Source organism: Meriones unguiculatus, chromosome 2, assembly GCF_030254825.1.
Source record: "Meriones unguiculatus strain TT.TT164.6M chromosome 2, Bangor_MerUng_6.1, whole genome shotgun sequence".
Classification (NCBI taxonomy): Eukaryota; Metazoa; Chordata; class Mammalia; order Rodentia; family Muridae; genus Meriones; species Meriones unguiculatus.
The window spans coordinates 49,723,403-49,751,136 of NC_083350.1; the positions used below are offsets into that span (position 1 = coordinate 49,723,403).

General features: G+C 55.3%; 1 protein-coding gene across 3 annotated transcripts; it reads left to right on the forward strand.

Moving 5' to 3' along the window:
- The first annotated feature begins 637 nt into the window (after positions 1 to 637).
- On the forward strand, positions 638 to 26,774 carry Pcdh1 (protocadherin 1). Of its 3 annotated transcripts, XM_060377366.1 has the most exons (6): positions 1,989 to 2,172; positions 9,147 to 10,009; positions 13,056 to 15,251; positions 20,411 to 20,630; positions 21,572 to 21,610; positions 22,768 to 22,903. In XM_060377366.1, exons 1-5 carry the CDS (start codon positions 2,127 to 2,129, stop codon positions 21,595 to 21,597), a joined length of 3,351 nt encoding a protein of 1,116 aa, XP_060233349.1. In that variant the 5' UTR covers positions 1,989 to 2,126; the 3' UTR covers positions 21,598 to 21,610; positions 22,768 to 22,903. The 3 variants fall into 3 exon arrangements, with proteins under 3 accessions (XP_060233350.1, XP_060233349.1, XP_060233348.1); XM_060377367.1 differs by lacking the exons at positions 1,989 to 2,172; positions 21,572 to 21,610 and adding an exon at positions 638 to 832 and having other exon boundaries at positions 22,768 to 26,774; XM_060377365.1 differs by lacking the exon at positions 21,572 to 21,610 and having other exon boundaries at positions 1,998 to 2,172; positions 22,768 to 26,774.
- Positions 26,775 to 27,734: the final 960 nt, after the last annotated feature.

Here is a 27,734-nt window from a genome sequence, read left to right on the forward strand (position 1 = left end):
CATCAGGAGAGTCATTTCATCCTCACACTTGAATATATATATATTTTTTTCCGTCTTCGCTCTAGAGCTCCCAGATCCCATCCCCTAACCCTTTCTACGGTCCCCTTTATAGTCTCGCTCCCACTGCAGCTCCGGCCGGAGGGGGAGGGGCGGACTTCCCCGGAGCGCAAAGAGAAGGGAGGGCCACTCCGGGTTACTCGGGGGTCTGACTGGGAACAGGGTGGGCCTGGAGAGGCAGCCTCCCGGGGAAGATGCTGGGAGGGGAAACAAGAGCTGGAGGAGACACTTCCCCGGCTTTGACTTCCCAGGAGGCAGAGCGGGGGACAGGTGCTTGAGGCAGGGGAGAGCAATTCCGATGGGGTCCTAGATGAAGGCTTGGGTGGGACGAGCGTGAGGTGAAGAGCCAAGGAGGAAGCCTTAGGCAATGGTGGGGACAGCGTAAAAGGAGGGGGCGCTGGTTTGGGGGCGCGGTGCTCAGGGTCCCCTCCCAGCGGGACCCGAGCGGTCCCAGCTCCACCTCCCGGCCGAAGGAGGGGGGAAGGGAGGAGGGCGGGCAGGCCGGGAGGGAGGGGGAGGGAGGGGGCGGGCCGGCTGTGCGCTCCGCTCGCTGCTGGCTCCGCCGCCGCCGCCGCCGCCGCCGCTGCCGCCTCACACACTAGCGGAGCGGGAGCGCGGCGCGGACGCGAAGCCGCCGGGCTGCTGCGCTCACAGCCGGCCGGAGCCGGAGCCTGGACCGCAGCGCCAGCCTCAGACGTGCGGAGCCGCAGCCCGCGCCGGGGCCGGCGGCGGCTCGCGGACAGCGGGGCGGGCGGCCGGTGCTGCCCCGAGGCGGGTAAGGATCTGGCGGCGGCGGCGGCGGCTCGGGGCCCGGAGCGGCCATGGCCGGAGGGAGCGGAGGGAGGGGCGCTCGCCGGAGCGGGGAGACCGGGGCCCAGCCGGTGCCCAGCGCGGCGCGCCGGGGCTGAGGGGGAGGCCGTTGGGACATCGAGTCGGGGGTTGCTGCTGGGGCGCCCCGGTCTCCGAGGTCCACCGCAAGAAGCGGAGAGGAGGGAGGGGGGGCGCTGAGTTGGACCCCGGCCCCGGCGTCCGCAGCCGGGCGCGCTCCGAGCCGCGGGGATGGGAGACTCCAGGGGCGCGCGGAATGGAGAAGGTTTGGGGGAAGCGCGAGGCCCTCAGTCCAGCCGTGGGCTGCTGGAGGACCAGGCAAGCCGGGAACATTATCCACGACACACACACTTGTTGGGCGATTTGCTCGGCTCACTCAGGCGCTTCCAGCTCGTCGCGGACACCTGGAAGAGCCACATCACAGACACATACACACATACATCCACCCGTACATATGAGAGCGCAGACATACCTCCCGCACACCAGCGCCCACTGGGGCACAGTCACCAGCTCGGGATCTGCTTCCGCGCCTGCACGATCGGCAGCGGGGACACAACCCGTGGCCACAGATAGGTACAACACAATCCGGCGTGAGGCTGAGCGGTGCCGGACACACAAACACAACCTCACGCCTTCATGTGCGATTATGATTCCAAATGAAGGCTCAGATCCTAGCTCCCTACACCCAGCGTTGAAGGAACACACCCTAACACAACGCTTGCCCACTCCTTGGCCAGGACATAGGTACACAGCACGGGTCTTGCTTACCCCTCTCTACGGCACCCCCACATGCACAAGCCAGTATCTCTTAGCACGCTGTGGCAGCACACACCCTAGCACACAGAGGCGCCTACAGCAGCGCCTCACAAACAGGATCCGCTGCTTCGAGCATCTTTAACACTGGTTGTCACACACACCTTACACCAACAGTGTCACATTACACTCCGCAGCGCGCGCGCGCACACACACACACACACACACACGCACACACACACATACACACACACACACACACACTCCACTCTCCCTGGCCAGATTCCCTCGGGAGAAGCCTCCAGGCTCTCCTAGAGAGCACCCAGAGCCCTGTCACCTCAATCGGGACTTTGTTATTGTGAATATCGGCGCGACCGGAGCCCCCGGGCCGGCCAGACCGGCTTCCCGGCGGCACCACCCCCTACTTCCACTCCGGGGCCTGACCGGCTCGGTATTCCGGGAACAAGCCGGACCTGACAGGCCGCGCCATGCCGCCACCCTGGGCCTGTGTGGACCTAGGTCCCTTTGCAAAAGGTACGACACTGTAGGTGTTTGGGACCTTTTTCAGGCCATTTGGCCGAGCCTCCTGGGTTCCTAGTACACCTAGGTCGCGCACACCTGGGTGCCCCTCTCCGGGGGCCCGGTTGCAGGCCAGTCCTGTGTACCAACAAGGCCCTGGGGCCAGAATGGAGACGGCAGCATGCGCAGAAGAAAAACTGGTAGGCGAATAGGACTCTCGCCCCTTTCTCCGGCCACTCTCTGGTAGTTCAGGCTTCTAGCCTCAGTTTCCCCGGCAGTGAGGGCGACTATTTCTTCGGCAGGAAAAACAGGTGACGCTGAGGCCATGGAGGACCGAGTGCGGGGCAAGTACCCGGTTTCTGCTGCCTCGAGAGGATCGGTTTTATGAGAATGTCCCCGCCCGGCCAGGCTCGCGGCTTTGTGATTCCGGCGCCGGCTTCCTCCCTGCCCCCTCCCGGCGCCCGCTGCGCTGCTCCCGCCGGCGCCGGCTCGTGGGGGGACCTAGGCGGAGTCCGGAGATGCGGGAGAGGAGGGATTCCCCGCGGCGGTCCCGAAGGCGAGGGACGTGAGTGGCCGCCTGGCCTAAGAGAGTTCTCACTGTACTGCGCCTCACCTAGCCTCACCTTGGGCTCCAGGAGGCCAGGCGTCACCCTGGTGGGGGCGGGGATGTGGCGACCAAAAGCTTAGGAGGGGCCGCCAGCTCCCCCCACCCCCGCCGCCCCATAGACACACACTCGGCGTCCTCTGGGAGGAGGCACTCGGGCGTGCTTGGGTGTGTGCTGAGAGCGCTCGCTGACCGAGATGGTGAGGACTAGGGTGTCTCTTGCTGGCCGAGCCTGGGACTTAGAGCTGGGAGGTCCAGGGCTCCCTCCAGCACTTGCTCTGGGTCAGCCCTCAGGAGTTGCCTGGACCGGTACATCCCAGAAGTTGTTTGTAGACCCTGAGAGGTCTAGATGTGCGTGCTACTTTCTTGAGTGGGGGATGGGGTGGGGTCCACGGTGGGCTTGAAGCCTTAATAAGAATTAGGTTAGGTCAGAGGAACCTTAGAAAGGGTGGGAAGCAGGGCATGGGGGACAAGGCTCATGCCTTGTGCAGCCTCATCTAGTTGACTCCTCTCCGTCTCCCATCCCCAGTTCTACATTAGAAGGGCCCAGGGTATTTTGCATCTTTGGCTACTTCTGCAGAGAGCTGGGCAAGAGACGCTGCCTAGAATGGGGCCTGCATGGTGGGGAGGAGCTAAGAGGGAATCCAGGTTCTGATGTGGGGTGAGGAGGTGCCCCTGCCAGGAACAAGGCTGGTTGGCGTTGCAGAGGGGGATTTTGTTAAATAACGTATACTATTCGCCAGGGCCCGTGTGGGAGCAGCAGTAGAGCAGGCACTGTCTTTTCTTTTACAGGCTAGTACATTCGTTCCTTCATTCATTGAGGCAGAGAGCACCTACTATGTGCCAGGTGGGGGGGGAATGCTCCATTACAGGGGGAGACTTAAATAGCTGACCTGTCTTGCGACGTACCAGAATCTCATTGAGTTCTCCCAAGTAACTTGAAGGGGCAGGATTTTAAAAATTGTATTACCTCTATTTATTTAGTTTATCTGTGTGCACACACATTTGGAGGTCAGGGAATGACTTTCAGTAGTCAGTTTTCCCCTTCAGCTCTGTAGGTCTCGGGAATCAGGTTCAGAGATAGGCTCCTTTATCCACTGAGCCATCTTTCTTGTCCAAGAGGCAGGATTTCCTCTCCCCTCCCCCGCACTCCCTATTTAATAATATGGAAATGGATTCAGAAAAGTGGATCACCTGGATAAGGTCACACAACTATGAAGTGTTGGGGTGAGGGTTTGAACTCAGCAATCTGGCTCAAGAATGCAGGTGCCTGGGAGCCTGCAGAGGCTAATGGCGGGTTCTGGAAGACGGGGAAGAGCAACAGTACTGCTCACTGTGGGAAGCCCTGAGCAGCTCCACCCCATGCCGCTCTTCCTGCTTACCCTCCCGCCCAGGCTCTCAGATGCTCCCTTTGTCCTTTGGTGTTTTGTGTTCGCAGCCCCAGTGCCTGTTGTGTAATGGTGCTGGGGCAGGTGTAGGGGTCAGGGGCTTCAGAGCTGACCTGCTCACCGGGACAGTGAGCTGTAAGCACAGCAGCCAGCAAGGAGTGGACCTTGATCCCAAAGTGGTGTGGAAATGAAGGTTCCAAGTGACCCCTCACCTGTCCCCATACCTTCTCAGATGCTGACACAAGATGGGGACTCTTTGACTCTTGTCCGCTTGTTCCTCACTCCTACAGTCCTGATTTTTTTTTTTTCTCAGTCCTGTTGGAAACAGGTCAATGTGCCTTTCTCCACTTAGGGTCTGTCCTGTCAGGGTCCTGGGCACCCATGTTCCTGGGTGGAGAGGCAGCCTTGCCTAGGAAGGCAGCCCAGGCAGATAAGGTACTAATCCCTTCAAAGGCTGCCGCCTGGGACTAATGACTCCCAGCACTAACCGCCTGGGACAAAGTTCAGCAATGTTGGGGGTAGGGAGGTGGAAAGGCCTCTTTACTGCTTCTCCCAGCCCTTCCTGGCAGGCCACATGACTCCCTCCCAGCTGCAAATGGCTGGGAGCTTAGGTTCCCTCCTGGCCAGGCCAGGTTGGCAATCTAGGGTTGGGCCGGAAGTAATAAATGGAATAAATACTATATTTCAGCCTCAAGCTTCTGTTGAGTCTTTTCCCAAGTCGGGTCTTTGAGTTGGGAAGAGATCCTGCCAGTTCATACAGTCTCTGTGACCTAGGGTGTTGAACAGTTTCGAGTCTTAGAGCATCAGTGATGTGGAGAGTGTGGGGCATGGTGGGCACACTTTTTTTTTTTTTTTTTTTTGAGACAGGGTTTCTCTGTGTAGCTTTGGCTGTCCTGGACTCGATTTATAGACCAGGCTGCCTCGAACTCGGAGATCTGCCTGCCTCGGCCTCCCAAGTGCTGGGATTACAGGCATGCACCACCACACCCAGACTGTGGGCACGCCTTTTATTTAATCTTAGCACGTGGGAGGCAAAGGCAGGTGGATTTCTGAGTTCAAGGCCAGACTGGTCTACAGAGCAAGTTCCAGGACAGCCAGGGCTACACAGAGAAACCTTATCTAAAAAAAAAAAAAAAAAAAAAAAACAAAAAAAACAAACACAACAGCAACAAAAAGGATGAGGAGAGAGCTTTAAAAATAGCCATTTCAAATGATTGGCAAATTTCATGAAATGCTTAGCAATGCACTAGTAAAGCTTTAGAGTTTTTTGAGATGGTGGTGGTGTTGAGTGGTAGCAGAGGTGGTGATGGTAAAGTGTGCAGGGCTTAAGCTCTTTTTCAGCTCTGTGAAACTACTGTCTCTCAAGGTTGTTTTCCCAGACCTTCCTATCACAATTGCTTAGGTGGGGGTTCTCCAGGTCCCACCTTCCAATCAAAATTCCTAAGGGTAGGGCCAGATAATCCTTAGGTTGGTAAAACTCTCCAAGTACTTCAAGGACCGAAACTCTGCTTAACACTTGTCCCCTTTCTGGGCAAGCCTGCCTCCAGACCCCAACCCCATGACCTCCTCGGATTGTGCCTTACTCTGTGATAAACCTTTCTTGACTGCAGCTAGCTGGAGGCAAAGCAAACCCTTAAAGGGAGGTAGACCACAGACCAACAAATTTGCTGCCAAATTTTGTGAACAGACATTTTCCCCGGAAAGTCCTGCTTGATAATATTGTGTAGTTCTCCAAGGGGATGTGGACACCCCCCCCAACACACACACACACACACACACACACACACACACACACAAAACATGACCTCTTGATCTGGGGGCAGAAGGCACAGATGAGGAAGCTTTTTGAGCAGTCCTCTGGAGATACGATTTAGGTTGGCGCTTGAAGCAGTATGGAGGAGGGTTGATCCAAACAGGGCATCATGAAATTCTCCCTCCTTCAAAGAGAATAAGCTGTGGCTGAGAGTGGCGTGCACAGTTCTCTGGTGAAGGTCTCACAGGTTCAGGAGGGGCCTGTATTTGGGGAAGGCTCTCCAAGGAGATGATGTGCTTGAGTTGTCCAAGGAATCAGTACATTTGGTGAACATTTGCTGAGCATCTACTACAGAGTAGACTCTGAATAAAGATTTGCATTTTATCCCAGTAGATTCCTAGGGAATTGGCAAGCAGGCAAGTGACTAAGCCATTGACCATACAAACAAGGCCATCATCAGGAGCTAAACCCAGGGAACCAAAATAACCCCCACTGCACAAGAACTGTTTATTTCGCATCTACTGTATGTTGGGTCCAAAGCTATGTGACACAGTAAACAATCAGAGGGTTATAACTGTAATCTCAGCTCTCAAGAGGCTTGAGTTTAAGGCCAGGCTTGTCTACATCTTGACCTCCAGGACAGCATGTTACAGGGTACGAAATCCTGCCTCAAGAAATGCTGTCAGCTTACGGTCATTATGGTCCTTATGATAAACATTCGCCAATTTTCCAAATAGGCCTGTGACGACGATTGTGCTTTGAAAGAAGGGATCGTTTGTTGAGTGCCTACTTTTAGCCTGTGTGAACTCAAACCCACCGGGAAATAGATCGCATCGTCTTCGTTTGATGGGTGAAGAAACTGAGGCTTTGAGCTTTTGCTCCAAAAGTCTGCAGCCAGGGCTTGCCTCACAGTATCCAAAGTCAGAACCCAAGCCCATCTTCACCCTTCTACCTTACATATGCCAAGTGGGTATACAGAGGTAACGCAGCAAACTGACAGTCACTGAGCTAGAAGCACCGTGGGAGCAGATGGGCCCAGTCTTTCCTGCTGCGTTCTAGAGCCTAGGACATGGCCTGCCTGGCACATTCTAAGTGCCTAATAAGCATTTGTTGAGTATGTGAATAGGCACGGTTTCACCCAGTTTTACAAGGTTCATCAGTGGGGCAGGGGGATGAGTGAGTATATGAACTCTTGTCTCTTTGGAATGTCTGGCATCTTCCCGGGGAGACGGAGAACACAGAATAGGTGCTCAATACTATAGTTGAACCACAGGGCTGGGCAGTGGCCGGGGCAGCCCAGTGATTCATTGCCGTAGGATTGGCGTAGACAATACGTGGCTGTGAATGGGAGGAGGACAGAGGTCACTGTGGGCTGGAGAGACCTAGGAAGGCATTGTAGGGTTGTGGGTGGAGGCAGAACCTGTCTTCAGCGGGATGGGCATGATCAATGTCATGCCTGGAAATTCCTGGGGTGAGGAGCATGACACCTTCCTCCCTCCCTACAGAAAATGCTGGACCAGAGACTTGGGGTTTGAATAGAGGAAGGGTTTGCCAGGGTTGCCTTTTTGGAGACAAGAGAGCAGTGACTGGGACAGCACTGGCAAGTCTGATAACATAGGCAGGTGGACAGCCTCAGAACTGGGTGATGAAAGAGGCAGCCATTGTGGTAATGGTGGTGCAACTTGTAGGCTTGAGTGTTCGCAGCACAGCCCTTCCTGGAAGGCTCTGGGGGTGGCAGAGGGAGGAGGGTGTAAAGACACTGGACCAGTCAGGGATGGGGAGGTGGTGAGTATGCAGCAAGCTCTGGATGCAGACTGTGATAAGGGTCAAACAGGAGCCAAAGCCAGGTGTGGTACTGCTCATCTGTAATCCCAGTATTCTGAAAGCTGAGTCAGGAGGAGTTCAAGGCTGGACTAGGATACCTTGTGAGACTTTTTTTTTTAAACCCAGCTCTGAGAATGTGGCTCAGTGTTTGACCGTTCATCTAACAATGCTTTGTGCTCAAATCTTAGGACCAGAGGAGAAAAGAAAAGAAAAGAAAAGAAAAAGAAAGAACCAGGAGGCAGATAGATGAGCATCTGGAGAGCAGAGGGGGTGGACCAGGGAAAGGCTGACGGTGTCATTGAAGCTCTGTCCCAGTTAGAGCTGCTGGGTTCTCTGTTGCTAAGGACAGGCCAGGGCAGCTCCCGATGCCAATTTGAAGGTCAGTCAGTCCTAACCCTAATCTTGGCCTCTATTCCTCACACCTGCCCATGGCAGGTGTGTGTGTGTGTGTGTGTGTGTGTGTGTGTTGAGACACATTTGTACGGAAGCCAGAGAGAGCTAACACCTATTCATTTCAGCATTTTCTTGTTTTAAAATTCCTTTTATTATATTTATTTACATAAGTATTGAAGGCTGCATATCACAGGAAATGTTTGGGGGTCAGAGGATAACTTCCAAGGGCCAGTTGTCTCCTTCTGATGTAGGCCCCTGAGACTGAACACAGGTCTTCAGGCTTGGCAGCAGGCACCTTTACCCACTGGGCCATCTCACTGGCCCTGCTACTAGCCACTTTCACAAGGTATTGGCATTCAGATATGGGAGTGGGGAACGGAACACTGGGCGCCATGGATGCTCTTTGTCAAAAATGGAGGATTTGGGGTGTAATCCCACATACACATAAGCTTATTTGCCATCTCAGAAGAAGGAGAAATGAAATACTCTTCCACTCTTCCTCCAGCTATCGTGAGTGGGAAGCCCGGGCAATGACTCTCAGGGTCTGGGGTATTTGAGGGGTTGGTATATGCTGCTCTTGTACTACACGTGTGGGGAGGAGTGTTCCAACGGGAGATGTCCCAGGCCTAACCCTTCCCCTTGCTTTTGCTCTGTATCTCAGTATCAAGGTAATTACCATGGGTGACTAAGGCAAGATGCTGGTGAGAAGGAGGTGTTGTGTAAAGCACAAAGCTGAAAGCAGACGGCGAAGGAGGGGGGTGGTGCCCAGGGAACGTCAGCTGGGTAAGGGCGTGCCATGGGCTGGCACTGCTGTAGACCTGCCTGTCATCTTACCAACTTCTCCAGCTGGGTCAGGCACAGCTGCTACACCCCACCGTGGGTGAGACTCTGGGTTCTGGAATCCCAGATCTGGGCCGGGAGAATGGTGTATCGCCGGGAGAGGGCGGGGTGGGGGGTTGGCTCTGGCAGCCTCCAGGGTCGACTTCCTCTTCAGAGCTAATGGCCTCTACTCTGTGTCTTCTTGTAGTTCTCCTGATTCTGGATCCTCCCAGGATGGGGCCTCTGAGGTCCAGCCCAGGGCCTGGGGGGCAGCGGCTGTTGCTGCCCTCCTTACTGCTGGCATTGCTGCTCCTACTGGTTCCATCTGCAGGCCATACCACCCAGATAATATACAAGGTGCAAGAGGAACAGCCGCCTAACACCCTCATCGGGAGCCTCGCTGCTGACTATGGTTTTCCAGACGTGGGTCATCTGTATAAACTTGAGGTAGGTGCTCCGTACCTCCGAGTGGATGGCAAGACTGGTGACATTTTCACCACAGAGACCTCCATTGACCGAGAGGGGCTCCGTGAATGCCAGAACCAGATCCCTGGGAATCCCTGTATCCTGGAGTTTGAGGTGTCTATCACGGACCTCGTGCAGAACGGCAGCCCCCGGCTGTTAGAGGGTCGGATCGAGGTGCAGGACATCAACGACAACACACCCAACTTTGCCTCACCAGTCATCACCCTGGCTATCCCCGAGAACACCAACATCGGCTCGCTCTTCCCCATCCCACTGGCCACGGACCGAGACGCTGGCCCCAATGGGGTAGCATCTTATGAGCTGCAGGCTGGGCCCGAGGCCCAGGAGCTCTTTGGGCTGCAGGTGGCCGAGGACCAGGAAGAGAAGCAGCCCCAGCTCATTGTCATGGGCAACCTGGACCGTGAGCGTTGGGACTCCTACGACCTCACCATCAAGGTTCAGGATGGCGGCAGCCCTCCCCGTGCCAGCAGCGCCCTGCTTCGTGTCACCGTGCTTGATACAAACGACAATGCCCCCAAGTTCGAGCGACCGACCTACGAAGCTGAGCTGTCCGAGAACAGTCCCATTGGTCACTCGGTCATCCAGGTGAGAGGCCCACTCCATCTTACCCATCAGGGTGATTCACCTTTAGAAATGGGATCTCCCAAAAGCAGGTTAAAGATTCCTTCACTTAGGGGGGAAAAAAACCCAACAGAAAGCTACGGGACCCTCACTTCTCCCCAGCCCCAGCCAAAGGAGACTTTTTCACCAGCTTCCTCTCCTCCACTTCAACAAGTGGTACTTTCTTCTACTGTCAATCAACTTAGATGACAGTGACATAACATCTCAATAGCATCATACCTCCCCATCAGACTTAGGGAAACTTCTTGGGAAGTGAAATTGCTCCGAGCTCAGGGAGTGCCCTCTGCCTAGCCCAGGCTGGGTCAAGGAACTCTCATTTTACCCAGTAGACCCCCTCCTGTCATGAGAGTGTCTTCTACCCAGGGGCAGGGCCCTTTAGACAGGTGAGCTTTCACTTCAGCTAAAGACTCAACCTCATTGCGCCCCTGCCCAGCAAAGCCATGAGACATTGTCAGCCAGAAGTCTCCTCAGTTCTGACAACATTCCTCAGACTGCTTTCACACTTGCTCCTCCCCCTGCCATGGGGTGCCATTGGTATGTGGTGTCAGTAACTCTACGAAAGTTCTCAGCATCCTTCTTCATGGGAACAGCCCCAGGGGCTGGGCAGCAGCTTGGTGGGGCTAGAGCCTTGGAGGGAGCAGAGAAGCGTCCTGGCAGACAGGTGGGCGTATCTCCCGCTGTCATCTCGGCCCCTGGCCTCCTGCCAGCCCCATCTTCTTTCTCCTTCCCCATGGGCTGAAGGTATCTCTGTCCATGATATGAGTGAGCCAAAGAGAGTTCAGCTGACCTGGACACCGTTACTCAACCTGAGACCCTTCGTTCTGGGTCCTGGAGCTGAAGTGAGTGGGTGGCAGTTTTTAATCTTTTCTAGAGGCTGGTGGACTAGAATATAGCAACAAGGCTGAGAAAGAATAGAAAGACAGCCATTCGGGATGGTGAATAATAATAGTCTAGGTGCCAGGCACTGTTCTAAATACATTATGTGCATTATATAATTTAATCCTTACTGTACAAAGTAAGTAAGCATTATGCCCATTTTACAGATAGGAAACTGAGCCCATAGAGATTTTTAAACTTGCCTGCGGTCGGAGCCCACCTTACCCACATGGGACATTCGGAGTCCTTAGAGGTTGGCAGTGCTGAAAAGTGGATGGGAAAGACCAGGCGGTGGAAAAGAGGAGGAGTTATAGAGTTAAGCAAGAGTGGAAAGCTAAGAGTCATAGATAGAAATAAAGATGAGAGGTCGGTTAAGGAGCTAGCCAAGAAGTGAGGTGACCAGTCTAGAGACAGGGAGGCTGTGGGAGCATAGCCAGGGAGCTGGTGATGGACATGCTGGGATTGGGTAGGGAAATAGAGGTTTGCCTTTAACGGTGTGAAGGGGCAGGCGGTGATGGCTCACGCCTTTAATCTCAGCATTTTGGTGGCAGAGGCAGGAGAATCTGTGAGTTAGAGGTCAGCTGGCTCTATAGAGAGTTCCAGTACAGCCAGGGCCACACAGAGAAACCCTGTTCCCAAAACAAAAACAAACAAAAAAGGGTATGAAGGACACCAGCGTAGCTGGGAGCTCTTGTCCATAGGAAAGCCTTGATGGGTATGGATGGACTTTCCTTCCTGAGGAGAAGGATGGAAGTTCAGCAGTGGCACGAGCGACTCGAGGTGCGGTGCTCAGCACTGTGTAATTGGACTTCTTAGAACAGATGGATGGGAAAATGAATGAATGGATGACAGATAAAAAGAAAATCGGAATTATTTAAGAGTCACTCGCCATGTTCCAGGCAGCAGTAGGTATTTCTTTTATATTACCCCATTTAACCTTTATCACAATCTTAGGAAATAAGTTCTATTAATCATCCCCATTTTATACATTTGTAGAGAGAGGCTAGGGGAGATTAAATAATTGGCCCAAGGCCATATAATTAATTGGAGAGCGGTTGAGCTGGGATTTGAACTCAAGACTTTCATTTTGCTCCTTAGAGGCTCTGCCAAGTTATGCCTACTCCTTCCCACCCTTCCCCCCTCACACACACACATACACTTCATTACAATTCTGTTTGCCTGTAAACACTTCCAACCCCTCACCAGTGGTACCTCCTCGCCATTCCCACCTGGCTTCTGTTGCCCCATTACCACCCATGTTTATATAGACTTGGTCCCAGTGCAGGGCGGCATTGGCGTGGGAGGGCGTGCCCGCTGCAAAGGGACAGGCAGTTCATTGTTTGGTTCTGGAAGCCCAGCCTGCTGCCAGCAGGCTCTGTGGCCTGCACCAACCCCTCCCTTCTGGCCCCAGGCTCAGGCTGGATTCCTCACACTGGTGCCTTGCCAGCAACAGACAACAGTAAGGGAGCTGAAGAAACAGGTTTCCCCAGTTTGACAGCAGTGGCTGGGTTGGGCCTGCCGGGCTCTTTCTGACCCGTATCTCTCTCTACCCGGTTGCTTTCAATAGAAATCCCCTCACCTGGGGCCTCTAGTTGGGCATGGGGGTCCACACTGATGCATGTGCACGCATGAACAAACACACCTTCTCACACTGAAATATAAGCGCAGCTTAGAGTCACATATTTGTAAGTATGTCACATGCCTTCATACCAGGTATGTACACAATAAGTGCATGTATGCCTGCCATCTCTGATGCGTAAATCCTTTCTCATCCCTTCAGAATGCGTGCGGGGGGCGGAGGGGGGGAGCTCATTTGACTGAAAGGGTTTCTCGATGCTTGTCAGCTCCCCACCTCTGTGCTTAGGTGGACTGGTACAAATGAAGAGTGAAATATAATTCTGCCCGGTCCTGGTGATGTAGTGTTACTAAGAAGGATTTGCAAGCTGCATCTGAGCTCTTTAGGAAAAGAGGTTAGCGGTGTCGACCAAGGTGCCAGGCCTAGGGGAAAGACCGCACCGAGTGCCACTTTTGGAAAGGTTGCTAAGCTAGCATCATTGAGCCTGACCTGCTTGTGGGAAAGGACCTCAGTAGCACGTGCACTGTTAGCTCACTAACCTGTCCCCGTCCCCTGTAGGTGAAAGCCAATGACTCGGACCAAGGTGCCAATGCGGAGATTGACTATACCTTCCACCAGGCGCCCGAAGTGGTCAGGCGTCTCTTGCGACTAGACAGAAACACTGGACTCATCACCGTTCAGGGCCCCGTGGACCGCGAGGATCTAAGCACTCTGCGTTTCTCGGTGCTCGCCAAGGACCGAGGCGCCAACCCCAAGAGTGCCCGTGCCCAGGTAGTTGTGACTGTGAAAGATATGAACGACAATGCCCCCACCATCGAGATCCGAGGCATCGGGCTGGTGACTCACCAAGACGGGATGGCCAACATATCGGAGGATGTGGCCGAGGAGACCGCTGTGGCCTTGGTGCAAGTGTCCGACCGGGATGAGGGAGAGAACGCGGCTGTCACCTGTGTGGTAGCGGGTGACGTGCCCTTCCAGCTACGCCAGGCCAGCGAGACAGGCAGTGACAGCAAGAAGAAGTACTTCCTGCAGACCACCACCCCTCTCGACTACGAGAAAGTCAAAGACTATACCATTGAGATCGTGGCTGTGGACTCCGGCAACCCCCCGCTCTCCAGCACCAACTCCCTCAAGGTGCAGGTGGTAGATGTCAATGACAACGCCCCTGTCTTCACCCAGAGCGTCACTGAAGTTGCCTTCCCGGAAAACAACAAGCCCGGGGAGGTGGTGGCCGAGGTCACCGCCAGTGACGCCGACTCTGGCTCGAACGCAGAGCTGGTGTACTCTCTGGAACCCGAGCCAGCAGCGCAAGGCCTCTTCACTATCTCGCCCGAGAACGGAGAGATCCGGGTGAAGACCTCGCTGGATCGGGAACAGAGAGACAGCTATGAGCTGAAGGTGGTGGCGGCCGACCGGGGCAGCCCCAGCCTTCAGGGCACAGCCACGGTCCTTGTCAATGTGCTTGACTGCAATGACAATGACCCCAAATTTATGCTGAGTGGCTACAACTTCTCCGTGATGGAGAACATGCCAGCGCTGAGTCCAGTGGGCATGGTGACTGTCATTGACGGCGACAAGGGGGAGAACGCCCGGGTGCAGCTCTCGGTAGAGCAGGACAATGGTGACTTTGTTATCCAGAACGGCACAGGCACCATCCTATCCAGTCTGAGTTTCGATCGGGAGCAGCAGAGCACCTACACGTTCCAGCTGAAGGCGGTCGACGGTGGCGTGCCGCCTCGGTCGGCGTACGTTGGCGTCACCATCAACGTGTTGGATGAGAACGACAACGCACCCTTTATCACGGCCCCCTCCAACACGTCTCACCGACTGCTGACCCCGCAGACGCGTCTCGGGGAGACGGTCAGCCAGGTGACAGCGGAGGACATTGACTCCGGCGTCAATGCTGAGCTGATCTATAGCATTGCCGGTGGCAACCCTTATGGACTCTTCCAGATTGGCTCGCACTCAGGTGCCATCACCCTGGAGAAGGAGATCGAGAGGCGCCACCACGGACTACACCGCCTTGTGGTGAAGGTCAGTGACCGCGGCAAGCCTCCTCGCTACGGCACAGCCTTGGTCCACCTTTACGTCAATGAGACCTTGGCCAACCGCACCCTACTGGAGAACCTGCTTGTCCACAGCTTGGACACGCCCCTGGATATTGACATTGCCGGGGACCCGGAATACGAGCGCTCCAAGCAGCGGGGCAACATTCTCTTTGGTGTTGTGGCCGGCGTGGTGGCTGTGGCCTTACTCATCGCGCTGGCGGTACTGGTGCGCTACTGCCGGCAGCGGGAGGCCAAGAGCGGGTACCAGGCTGGGAAGAAGGAGACCAAGGACCTGTACGCCCCCAAGCCCAGCGGCAAAGCTGCTAAGGGAAACAAGAGCAAGGGGAAGAAGAGCAAATCCCCGAAGCCTGTGAAACCGGTGGAGGATGAGGATGAGGCTGGGCTGCAGAAATCCCTCAAGTTCAACCTAATGAGCGATGCCCCCGGAGACAGTCCCCGAATCCACCTGCCCCTCAACTACCCGCCAGGCAGCCCCGACCTGGGCCGCCATTACCGCTCCAACTCCCCACTGCCTTCCATCCAGCTGCAACCCCAGTCACCCTCGGCCTCCAAGAAGCACCAGGTGGTGCAGGACCTGCCGCCTGCAAACACGTTTGTGGGCACCGGGGACACCACGTCCACGGGCTCCGAGCAGTACTCCGACTACAGCTATCGAACCAACCCCCCCAAATACCCCAGCAAGCAGGTAGGCCAGCCCTTTCGGCTTAGCACACCCCAGCCCCCGCCCCACCCCTACCACGGGGCCATCTGGACCGAGGTGTGGGAGTGATAGAGCAGGTAGTGCGCCTGCCATGATCGACTAGATCATGTGCGAGCATCCTGAGCTAGCCGTGGGAGGTGGGAACACTGATCTGGGGGTGCTAAGGCCTCAACTAAGGATCCTGCTGCCTTGCCCAGATAGGGAGGGTTAGGCTGAGTGGAAACTGACTTGGGGTGGGGCTCTGTCCTCCCTGCTCCTCCCCACAGGGAGAAGCCTGGCTTGTCAGATCCCAGGATGCTGAACTAGCTCCTGGGTCTTTCAGGTGGAGCTGATGGGCAGGTGAATAGGTTTGGAGACAGAAGGGAACGGGGGAAATGGGAGGAGACTGTTCCAAACGTGGGTCTCTACTGGAGATCAGCTCTATCGGTGCTCCTTTGGAGGGGACACAGAAGACCTAGAAACTGGGTGGGAACTCTGCTAGGGAGGGGGGAACCTCCCCACTTGTGCCTTCTACATGTACTGTGTATTAACTTCTTCCTCATCCCCAGGCCCCAGGGGCTGGCCCCATGTCCCCTGCCCCAGCCCTATTCATGTGGCCCTACAATAAAGTTGTCTATTTTTGGAGTTTTGGTTTCTTATTTTCCCGGAACTGAGAGAAGCAGCGAGAGAGACTGGAAGCAGCTTTGTTCTCAAATCCTGCCTCAATTTCACTATATCCCTCCCTACTCCCTAGACCCGCCTGCTTTACTCGGGAGCCCTATCTTAGCATATCATCTCCCAACCACCCCCACACCCATCTCCATGTCTGGAGAAAGTTTCGGCTTTCAAATGGAGGAGTGTGGTAGCTTGCTCCCTCACCACATACTCCATATTTGTGAGGCTTTCTCCCTGCCCTAGGACTCTTCACCAAGAAAGAGTTGTAAAGGTTCTGTCTCCCTGGTCCCAGACAATTTTTTCCTATCTGCCTGAATGGAATAGCTTCTGAGAAACCTGAAGCCAGAGCACCTGTGTGGGGCGGCAGCCAGCCTTCCTGCCCCAGGTGAGGCCAGAGAACCTTTTGATTACACCATCCACTTTCCCTCAGGGCAAGCTCTTCCCCCAAGTCCCTTTCCCAGCCTCTTCATCACACCAACACTCAGCAATTAGCTGGTCCTGTCTTGTGTCTCCTCATGATCCAGCCTGGGAAAGGCCCTGGGAGAAGCAGGGGCTTCTCCAACACTGCAGAGACCCACTTCACACCCTCATGCTTGGGTGAGCCATTGCCATAGGATGAGGTATCCCATTCCTGCCTCCTGCCCGAAGCTACCTCTGTCCCCTCCGCCAGCCCCTTACTCTAGCCAGGGTCACCAGCTAGCTCTCGCTCTCTCTCCCTCCGTCTCTCACTTCTTGTTCTCCTGGGTCTCCTCTGTCTCCAGTTGTGCCTGAGGGAAGTTAAGGTGTGGGTGAGGGGCCTTCTGTCCTGGGGGAGTCTCTGAGGTCAGAGGCAGCTTATCTCTATGGTGATCGAAGAGGCTTGAGACACTCCCAGGAGGTCCAAGGCGCCAGCTCTCTTCTTGGTTCCATGTATAAACTCCCCAAAGTCCTGGGATACCCCCCAAAGTGAAAAGGCAATCTGAAGAGTTTTGGAGGAGCAGGGTTTGGGGAGGTCATATCTAGTTACAACTTCTTTCTCCTGAGAAGTCAGGATATCTCGGGTGACTTCCAGAAACTCCGGATCTCCCACTCTTTCTCTTCCATTTCTGTTGCTTCTTCCGTACTTTTAGTTCACTGATCCCTTTTCTTCCCCCTCAAGGTCTGAGGGATTGTCCTTCTTTGGTCTCCAACCCAGCCCATCCTCGAAAACACACTGAATACCTCACCTCTTCCCAACATTTGAATATAACCAAACTACATTACCTGTTGTCTTTGACTGAGCATATAGGCCAAGTTTCTACTGTGTGCTCAGCATGGTACTCAGAAAAATGGTTATAAGTGAAATGAAACATAAGTATCAAGTGTCAATGAATCCTAAGTGTCAGAGCTTTTACCTATGTATACTGCAAAACTATTTTAGGTTGGTTTGGTTTGTTTGTTGTTTTGTTTTTGAGACAGAGTCCCATTATGTAGCCTGAATGGTCTGGAGCTTGCTATGTAGACCTGGCTGGCCTCAAAATAGACATCCACTGCCTTTGCCTTCCTAGTGCTGGAATTAACTCATGTACCACTATCCTAATTCTATGAAACTTGTATTACTGCTGTTTCCCATTTTGGGAGGCCTTGCTAGGTGCAAGGTACCACATGTGAATTCAGTCAATGCTCATAACTTTATGACACAGGCCAGTTTATTATAGTCATTTCACATAAGTGAAAACTAGCAGTTGATAAAGTTAGGATTTAAGCACAAAGCATCAGGGGATCTGATTGTCAGAGTCTGCCATTATCCACTATACAATTAAAAGCTGATTCTATGATTAAGTTAGTAAGAGACTAGCTATCATATTAGCCTATAAAAAGTTCTGCAAAACCCTGTAACAAAGGGTGAACTTGTTAAACTTGTATAACTGAGTTTTCCACATTTGTTTGTCTGTAATGTCTCCTCCTACTTTTAGGATATAATGTTGGGGAAATATGAATGGGCTTATAGGGGAATAGGAAACCAGAGCCAGCTTGTCGGTGGTGAGTAGGATTTGGGCAGAAGGGCCCCCCTGGCCTAGGGTCACTGTCTGAGCAGCTCTTGAAGCAGGGGTTGAGTGTCACCAGGTTGCAAGCAAGAAGAGGATGGAAAAGGGACCATTCAGGTTGGAGTGGAGGATGTGGGAGAGAGTAATATGAGCCTGAAGAACTACAGATTGTATAGGACAAGGATTCCTTGCTGAATGTCCCTGGAGAAGAGAAGCAAGTCCCTTATATCTCAGTTTGCCGGATGAACTGAATTTTAGAAAGAGCCACTTGCCCTGCCTAGCCTGTGTAAAGCTAGGCCTAGCTTAATGTTCATCTGTGCTGAAGGGGGCCTGGAGGGGGCTTTGGATCACTAAGGTTTACACTAAGGATGGCAGTAAAGAAGATAGGTGGATGGATTTGGCTGAATTTAGGGAGGGAGGGACAATAATATTCAAGATCCTAGTTGATAGGGAGTAGGGGTGGGGAGAACTGAGGGAGAACCCTCAGAATTCCCAGGTGGGTATCAGCTTTCTGACTGTGGGTGATGAGAGAGTGATGAGCTCAGTGCCTATGTGAAAGACAATCGATGAAATATAATTTGATTTCAGACATGCTGGGTCTGGAGGGTCTGGAGGGTCTGGATGGGTAGGTAGCCCATGAAATGCTCAGCAAGGTCTCAGGATCTTCAGGACCAGAGACTGAGGGATTTGGGACCTGGTCTCTTAAGATTTTATAGAATTGCCAGAGCAGTTGAGGTTGAGAATAACCATTCAGCATTCACTGGAAAAACAAAAACAAAAACCCTGGGGAAAGGCCCAAGGGACATGCCCACATGTAGGACTGAACCCCTTGATTACTGGGTTCTTTAGAAAAGAAGGGCTGATGGTCAGTCTTGACAAAAAACAAGAAGCATCAATAACCGAGCTGCCTTGTGCCTTTGAGGACTGTCCTGGTGCCTCTTTATCTCCCAAACCAGGCGAACCTTGCTCCTTTATAACCTCATAGCCCCCAAAGTGCAGGTCAGTTCTGGAGTCTGGTTTCATCACCCAGACCCTGCACTGGTTGGGACCAAATGTGTTCCTGAAAAATGTGGGGAGGTAGCAATGGGCTGCCTTCCTATCACTCCAAAGCTCTTTGTCCTCACACCCCATCCCCTGACACCAGACATTAAAAGGAGGTTGCAGAAGGGGTGGAGAGTGAGAGTGTGGGCTTACAAACCCGTGACCATCTTTATTTACTATTTCCTTGACCTTTTGTGAAAGGGCCACAGAGCTGAGACAAGTTGCTTCTGTCTTAGAGAATTAAAGTCTGTTGACTCAACAGGACCTGGGCCTTGTTGCTCCTCTGGCCTCCAGGGGCCCAGGATCTGTGCCCTTCACAACTCCTAATTTCTGGCTGGCAGGAAAACCAGTGGAGGTCCCAGGTGGGTGGCTTGATGATTGTGCCAAGTGCCAGGCTGAGGTTGCCAGGTTCCTGGTCTGATCATTAACCCATGGCAAACAGGCAGAACAACTGGCAGAAAACCGGCTGCCACCATTCCATTCTCTCAATGCCAACATCCAATCTGAACTCATCTTGTTCTGCAAAGCAAGGGGTCCCTCCTAGCTCCTTTCATTTCCTAGAGGGGTCTCCATGGAGAAGAGCCTTCCCATGATGATGTCATGTGCTCTGCCATGAAGGACATTGCCCTCTGCAGTCCCTTTCCACACATGGAGCACTGAGGGGTTCCATTTATGTTCTCTTGACCCCAACGGGTCTGACTTCTCTCTCCTCCCTTCATATGCTCCCATATTCGGGCCTCTATGAAGGGATTTGTGGGGGGCTGAGGACTCAGTAGGAGGGCCTCTTTGAGGCCTCAGCACTGAAGACTTGGTCTGAGGAGCAAGATTCAAGAGGTTGGTACCTTTTGGATGGAGGCAACGGGGAGTTACAGAACAGTGAGACAGGTGAGGAGCTCAAGCCGAGAAGGTACATTAGACTGTTCTGTTCAGAAGGGCTGTCTGGGAGTTAGGAGTCCTGCTTTCAGGAAGCTGTTTCAGAAGCTTGAGGTCTGTGCTGGTGTTTAGAGGCCCGGCTGGCATTTGGAGTTGGCTGAGACTGTGCTGTCTGCTCTCGGGCTCTACTCTGTATCGGGGCTCATTCTGTTCTGGAAGGCAAGGGAAGCCATGCTTGTGTCGGGAAGCCGGGCTAGAACTAGAAGGGCTGTGCTGAAATGGTGTAGTTCTGGGCTAGGGTTGTGATGGCAGGCTGGGGCTGTAATAACAGTGGGACCTATGCTGTGTTGGGATTTTCAGTGTGTGGACCTGGCTGTACTGGGAGCTAGCCGCGAATTAAGAGGCACCTCTACTACAGGCTGTGCTTTCTGGGGCCTATGCTGTACTAAGGGGCTGGACCTCTTCTTGGCTGCTGCTGAGGCCTGGGAGGGTCTTGCTGGGCTGGGAACTGGTGTGGTACTGCATTGGAGGAGGCTTGCCAGCCAAGAGTAACGCTCTGTCTCCCTACAGTTACCTCACCGCCGTGTCACCTTCTCGGCCACCAGTCAGGCCCAGGAGCTGCAGGACCCATCACAGCACAGTTATTATGATAGCGGCCTGGAAGAGTCTGAGACGCCATCCAGCAAGTCATCCTCAGGCCCCCGGCTCGGTCCCCTGGCCCTACCCGAGGACCACTATGAGCGCACCACCCCCGACGGCAGCATAGGTGAAATGGAGCATCCTGAGAACGGTGAGGAGCGTCGGCATGGCTGAGGCAGGCCAGGAATGAGTGAAAGTCCAGGAAAGGTGACGCTGCTTTAAGACGAGCCTCCGTGTCTTGACTTGTGTTTGCATGTACTGCAGTAAGCACCATGCTTTCACATGTATCTACTCATTTACTCCTCACACTCTGAGCTGAGGGCTTTATGGTACCCACTTTACAGTGGGGAAAAACTGAGACTCAGAGGGGGTTCTGCAACTCTCCCAAAATTGCACATCTGGAAAGCAACAGAACTGGAAGGGATTCATATCTATGTCTAACTCTAAGGTCTTTGGGTTCAGCATGGCCTTACACTGCCTTCTTGGGCACAGGGATGGTGAGAATGGTGGTCAGGAGGCACAGATAACGATGAAGAATCTGGAAGGAGACTGGTGGTCCCCAAATGAGTGAGAGGATTTGAGATAAGAGCATGATGCTCTCACAATGGCACCCAGATGATGAGGGATTCAGAGCAGAATAGACTCTTCCCCCGTCCCCCAGGAGAAGAGTGGGAGAAGGTTAAGGAAGAGCTGGGAGGAAGTCTGACAGGGTGGGTCTGTCTGATGGAAGGGGTCTGAAGGGAGAAGCTGGAGCAGAGGTGAGCGTGGGAATGGATTGAGAGAGTATGCCGGTGGTGCACGTGTGTGTCCACGGGAGTGTGTGTGAGAAGGCATCCATGGCAGCCTGTGAAGGGGAATCTAAATAAACCAGCCCTTGGGACAAAAAGACTGACTTAGAGCTGTCTTTGGGGCTCATACTTCTCTTAGTCCAAAGTCTCCCTCCTCCCAGAAGATGAAAAGTCCCAGGTTTCACCCTGAGCCATAGGGCCCTGAGTAACCTCCAAGGCCCTGGGCCCAGAGCACCCTCTGCCCTGTCTCCTGCCACTCTATGCGTGATCTCATGCCAGTCTCGTCCTTTTTGTGCCCGCGCAGAGCCGGCTGGCCGGAGCAGGCCCTGAGGCAGAGTGCCAGGTAGGTGGGAGCTGCTCTGGGGTCTGGGCTCTATGGGACTCGCCCCAGCACCCAGCCCCGCCCACCCAGTGCTCTGTGCCATACCGGGTCCCCCAACCCTGAACTAAAGAGCTTTGGCGCTTTGAGGGTTTGCAACAAACCTATCCCCTCCTCACCTTACACTGGCAGGAGGCCAAGCTAGGGTGGGTGGTGCTGGGGGAGCCCCTGCCCCAGGCAGAGCTTTTCAGTCATGTCCCCGAGGGGGGTCACCGCCTGGTGCTGTCCCTGAGTCAGGGCGGCACAGGGGCAGCTGTGACAGGAAGTGCTCATGGCCCAGCCGTTCCCATGGAGACTCTCGCTGCCCAGCAACTACACTGGCTACTGCTGATGTCAGGCGGCCAACTCCTGTTCCCGTGGGTGTTCTGGGCAGGGAGCTGGGGGCAAGGCCAAGGGTGGTGGCTGGTGAGGGGCTGGTGTGAGGTGGGCAGGGGCTGCATGTGTGTGCTTGTTGGTTGTGTGTGCGTGCTTACGTGTGAACATCCCACATAGAAGCTCGTCTCCTCCCCTTGGCTTTAAAGTAAGGCATTGCTGTGTTGGGGTGGGGTGGGCTTCTCAGGAGGCTGGGAGCATGTAAGGCTTCAGGGGACTTGGAAGGTATGTGCCGTCTTTGTCTGGGGACAGGTGTCCAGTGGGTATTGTTGTATAACCACGGCTCTGTATGTGTGTGTGGGGGGGCTCTCAATCACAATGGGGTTTCCTCAACCCCCTCTGAAGGTGGAATTCCATGACTGAACCTGTCTGGAGACAGGTGACGGTTTGCAGATTCGCTGTTTGTGCACCTGTCTGAGGGCAGATTTGGTGGGTGTGTGAGAAGTGTGCTGGAGGGTAGGTGAGGCTGGAAGAATAGCGCCTATTTAAGGTGTGTGTGTGTGTGTGTGTGTGTGTGTGTGTGTGTGTGTAGAGAGAGAGACACTGACCTAGTACAGAGACAGTGGACCACAGGTGGATAAGGGAGATTGTGCTTGCCCTGGGTGTGGGGGGTGGGGGCTCTGAGCTCTGTGGGCAGGAGGACCCGCAGGAACCTCAGTTCAGAAGTAGACCGTGTATGATAATGAGAGGCCTCGGAGCAGAGCTCTTCGAGGGTGCCATCCCTAAAGGCTGTCCTTGCTCTCCTGCAGACCTCCGCCCGTTGCCCGATGTTGCCATGACGGGCACATGTACCCGGGAGTGCAGCGAGTTTGGTCACTCTGACACATGCTGGATGCCTGGCCAGTCGTCTCCCAGCCGCCGGACCAAGAGCAGCGCCCTCAAACTCTCCACCTTCGTGCCTTACCAGGACCGAGGAGGGCAGGAGCCTGCGGGCGCCGGCAGCCCCAGCCCCCCGGAAGACCGGAACACCAAAACGGCCCCCGTGCGCCTCCTGCCCTCCTACAGTGCCTTCTCCCACAGTAGCCATGACTCCTGCAAGGACTCGGCCACCTTGGAGGAAATTCCCCTGACCCAGACCTCGGACTTCCCACCCACAGCCACACCGGCATCTGCCCAGACCGCCGCCAAGCGTGAGATCTACCTGTGAGCCCCCTTCTGGCCGGCGGCCACTCCTCCCCCAGTTGCCGGCCAGTTCCCAACTGGGTCTATTCCAGGGCCCCACTCACTCCTTCCAGCGTGGACTCTGTGGTCAGGGCCCCGATCCGCGGGAGTACTGGCCTCAAGACCACGTTGACCCTTGCCCCGACGCAGGGTCCAGATCTTTTCCCCGATTCCTACCCCTTAGCTCCAGGGAGCCCCTCTTCCCCATCTACGGGGCTCCGCCCAGTGGATGCCCACAAGGGCTCCGCTGCAATGACTGGGCTCTCTTCCATCTACTTCTAGGGAGCACCCCCTTGCTTTGGGCGGATGGTAGAGTCAAAAGTGGGCAGCACACTTTAACTCACCGTCTCCTGCACGGCTGGCCAGGGCAGTGTAGCCTTGCAGCTGTCAACTGGGGGACTTACTCCCTGGGAAAGCTCAGAGGAAACTTTCCACCACCAGGGGCTCTCTGAAGGGCTGTTGTTACCAAAGGTGGGGTGGGGATTGGGGTGAGAGTACCGGGAAGGCCTCCGTCTTCCAGTACTGCTTCTGGGCTGGCCCACCTGCCTGTCACAGGCTCATGCCTGATCCCATCTGGGCACCCCCTTCCCTGCTGGTCTTGCGGTGTCTGTATATAAGGACCTTGGAATGATGTCCCCATTTCTGCCTGATTTGCAACTTTTCTTGTTGATGTTGTGTTGTCTTGGGGGGGCCCCTCCGGGGAGGGGGGACCTGCCCTGTGCCCCTCCTCCCTGCCGCAGTGCCCCCCCAAGGCCTCTATTGTTCCATGTTGTAAATACCCCTGGGGCCATGGTGGGATGGGGGTGCAGGCCAGGGGAACAAAGGGTGGGTGGGGGTGGGGACAGGGGTAACGTTCGCCTATCAGCAGAGCTGGGCTTTTATTTAATTTTTTTTTTAAGAAAAAATACAAATCTCTATTTTTTTGGAACTGTTGCGCTGTGCCCTGGGGGAGGGGGGCTCCCCCCCTCAGACTGGACCCCCATACCCAGATGAGCATCACAGAGGGGCCCTGAGGCTGTCGGGGGCAGCTGGACAGGGATGGGATGACTGTGCCTCTGGCCTGGTTGGGTGAGTTGGGAGCAGGAAAGGTTGCTCAGGGGGTGGCTGGTTGCTGCCTCCTCTGTGGGGGACCCGCACCTTGCCTCTCCTCCCTGCCCTCCAACCCCCAGCCCCTGCCATGACTGACCCATCAGCCTGTAAAACCACCATTGCCTTGATCTCAGGGGGTGGGAAGGGCTGCCTCAGGGCACCCTGGGCTCCAGGCCCCTTCTTCCAGTTGGGCTTCCCTTCACCAGGGTCAGGGGTCCCATGGGGGAGGGGGTGGGGAAGTTTAGGGGGCCCGAGAAGCCCAGTCAGCCATGATGAGGTGGGGGGGTTCTTCACCTCAGGGGGGCCGAGGTGTGAGGGGTGTCCTGCAGAGCCCCCCACCTCCCACTGTGGCCATCTCACAGCCTCAGCCTCCCTTCCTTCCAAAAGCCCCCACTGCCTTGGCCCCTACCTCTCCAGCTCCCCAAGGGCCGGGGCTGGGAGGCTGGAGACTCAGGGTATGGCCCCCACTTGGCTTAGTCTAAGCTTGGGGGGGTGGCCCATTTGGGAGGGGTGGACAGGCTGCTGGGTTGTCCGGTGCCTTTGGGAGCTGTGCTGCTGGAGTCTTGACTCCTGTAACCCCAGAGACCCCACTACCACTCCAGAAAAGCCAGGGGCTGTAGAGTCACCCGATTCTCTGCCTCCTTGCCCCTACTTTTGTCTGGGGTAACAGTGCTGGGAAGGAGTGCGCTGTTAGGGTGGTGACCCTGGCATCCACAGCCCTTCTATGGAGGGCAGTGGGTAGGGTGGCTAAGGTGACAACAGCCAGGTCTAGGGGTTGGCCAAAGGCTCCCATCCCTGGGGGAGGCCCAGAAGGTGGGCCAGGGGCTTGCTAAGGACACAGCCCCTTTCCCCTGCACAAATGGGGCAGGTGCAATAGTGGTGGAGCTGGTAGCGTGAGGTGCCCGGCTAGTGGGGCAGTGGCCTGGAGGGCTGTCCTGGGTCCTGAAGGTTAGGATCTGGACAAAAAGATTGTATGAGGCCCATCTGCCCAATGGAGAGGGTAATCCAGCCAAGAGGCATCCATGGGGTCAGTAGACTCCCACTGGAAGCCCCTGGTGGCTTGGGTACCCTGACCTGGCCTTGGGGACTCCTGAGCACGGAGTGGGAGGGCAGAGGAACATTTTGCACAATGGAGAAGCCAGAAGGAAGGGGGTAGGGTAGCCTAGATGGCTGGGAGGGCTCAGAAGCACAGAGCAGAAGCCCTTCCACAGGCAAGGGCAGAGCCCTGTCCCCTGGTCGGGGTAAGGGCACTGAGTCTGTCACCACCTGGGCACTCAAGAGGTGAAACCAAAGGTGGGCAGGGGATGGGTGACAGCACTAGGGACTAACCCTGTTGGTCCTAGGTCTGTAATACCCCTTCCCAATGCCTTGTGTCGCGTACAGTTTTATGTACCAATAGGCGACATTTGGCCAGAGGAGACCCCCTCAAACCCAGCCTGACCCAGTCAGTGTCTTCCTAGAGGGACCGAGTTGGTCCCCACCTCCCTACTTCAGAACATGTCTGTTAGTAGGGGAAGGGTATGTGGGGACATATTTCCTAGGGTCCCCAAAGCATCAGGAGGGGAGCTGCCTCCTGGCACCCTTAACCTGGGGGCTTCCTAGTCCTTATGTCTCTCCTTGGGAGTCTCTGGGGACATGAATTCCCACCGGGGACCATGGGAACATGTCTCTCTTTCCTACCCAGGCTCTCTGTGGAGCCTGTTTGCCTCCCAGGATTCCTGGGAGTACCTAAGACAAGTCAGTCTTGGGCCGGCTCTCTTTCCAGGAAGAGCTGTCTATGAAGCTCCCTGGAAGAGATGTCTCTGGCTCTCCCCCCACCCCCCATCTCTCCGACGGGAGAGTCTCTGCCCTGCAGCACTTGGAATGAGGCTGAGCATCTCTGAATTCTTTCCGCCTAGGGACTCTAGGATACCACTCTCTCCTGAGGGCGGCCCCCTGGAGCCATTCCTTCCCTGGGTGGGGGCTGTCTGTCTCCATTGTTGGGAGGGCTTGTGTTGACCATGAGAAAGTCTCTGGGGGGGGGGCATCTTGTGAGACTTCTCTAGGAGGAAGGGCCATCTCGCCCATTGGGGTTCCAGGGCGGGTATGTCTGCCCATGGGGAGGGGAGACTGTGTCTCCTTGGGTTATCTGAGTGGGGAGGGGGGCCGTGTCTCTCTCGTGTGTCGGGTGGGAGGGTTGGGGAGGGGGGGGATTGGGCGCGTCGGGTGCCCACTTCGGGGTCGTGTTTCTCTTGGTTCGTGCCACTTCCCACCGCCTCGCTCCTCCCGGGAAGGGCCCCCGCCTCCACTCCATCCCCACCCCCGGCGCTGCGAGCACAATCCCGTTGATTTGTAATGATTTCTGTCTTTTCTGTCTTTCTCTGACCTCCCTCCCTTCGCCGCGAGCATGCGCAGGCACCGCCCCTACCCCCTCCGGTTCGGTTCGTTTCCGGTTTGTTTGCTGAGCTGTCAATGAAAGACCCGTGTAATTATTCCCGAGCTTTACAATAAAAGTGTGAAAACCGGACCCCACTTCGCTTCTTCCGGTCCCTCGGGTCTATAACCCTGGGAGAACAGAGCTGTCCTCGGGTTGGAGGCCTTGGGCTAGGGAGATGCGCGCGCGAAACTGACCTACACTGGGATCAGTGGTGCCTTGGGGGGGGGGGCTGAAGGAAGGGGGAGGGTAAGAACTCGGAGGGCAAGACACCTGGTTCGTGCACCTCAAAGTGATTTCTATCGGCTCCGGCACCATGCACTCCATGCGCCCTGAGCTCGGGTGAAAGTCAGGGACGGAGGGGCTCTCTGGGGGGACCTTGTTGTATTACCTTCTTCAGTGGGGAGCCCTCCAAGGATTTGAGGGTGGGAATTGAAGCCCTTGAGTCGTTCCCTAGTGTATCACTTCCCGCTCCTTTGGCAATGAGTAGGCATTGCGGAAATGGATGGGGGGGGAGGCATCTGTGTGTCTAGCGCTTCCTCCCACGCTCAGGAACGGGGGTTGGAAGTTGATTTTGGGGAAGGGGACCGATATGGTCTCTTTCCTGGCCTCCGGCTGCGCTCTCCCCTCCCTTCTGTACTGGAGCGGCCTGGCCTCTGTCCAGTTCCCAGGTAAACCCCGGCTTGAGAGAGGTCGAAGAACAGATACTGGATCGGCCAGTTCCCGGCCCCGCCTTCGCGGACGCGCCTCCTCTCCTCGCCCAGCATGTTTCCCCTCCGCCTACGCGCTCCCTCAGGGCCTGCGCTTTCAGGGCCTCGGACTCTGGGTCCATCCAGCCACTGGGATTAGCCGAGCACAGGGACTAATCCCGGATGAGCCACGGTGTAAACCCGGATTGACTGGAGGACGGCGGGGTGGGGGGTAGGGGGGTTAGGGGCCCAGTGCCTGGCGTCCTTTCTCCATTCCTAGACACGCGTCATGATGGGGTCTAGAGTCTCAATCCGGGTCTCTGCTGCTTTTGAAATGACCTGTATCTAGCTGCGTGTTTGTTGA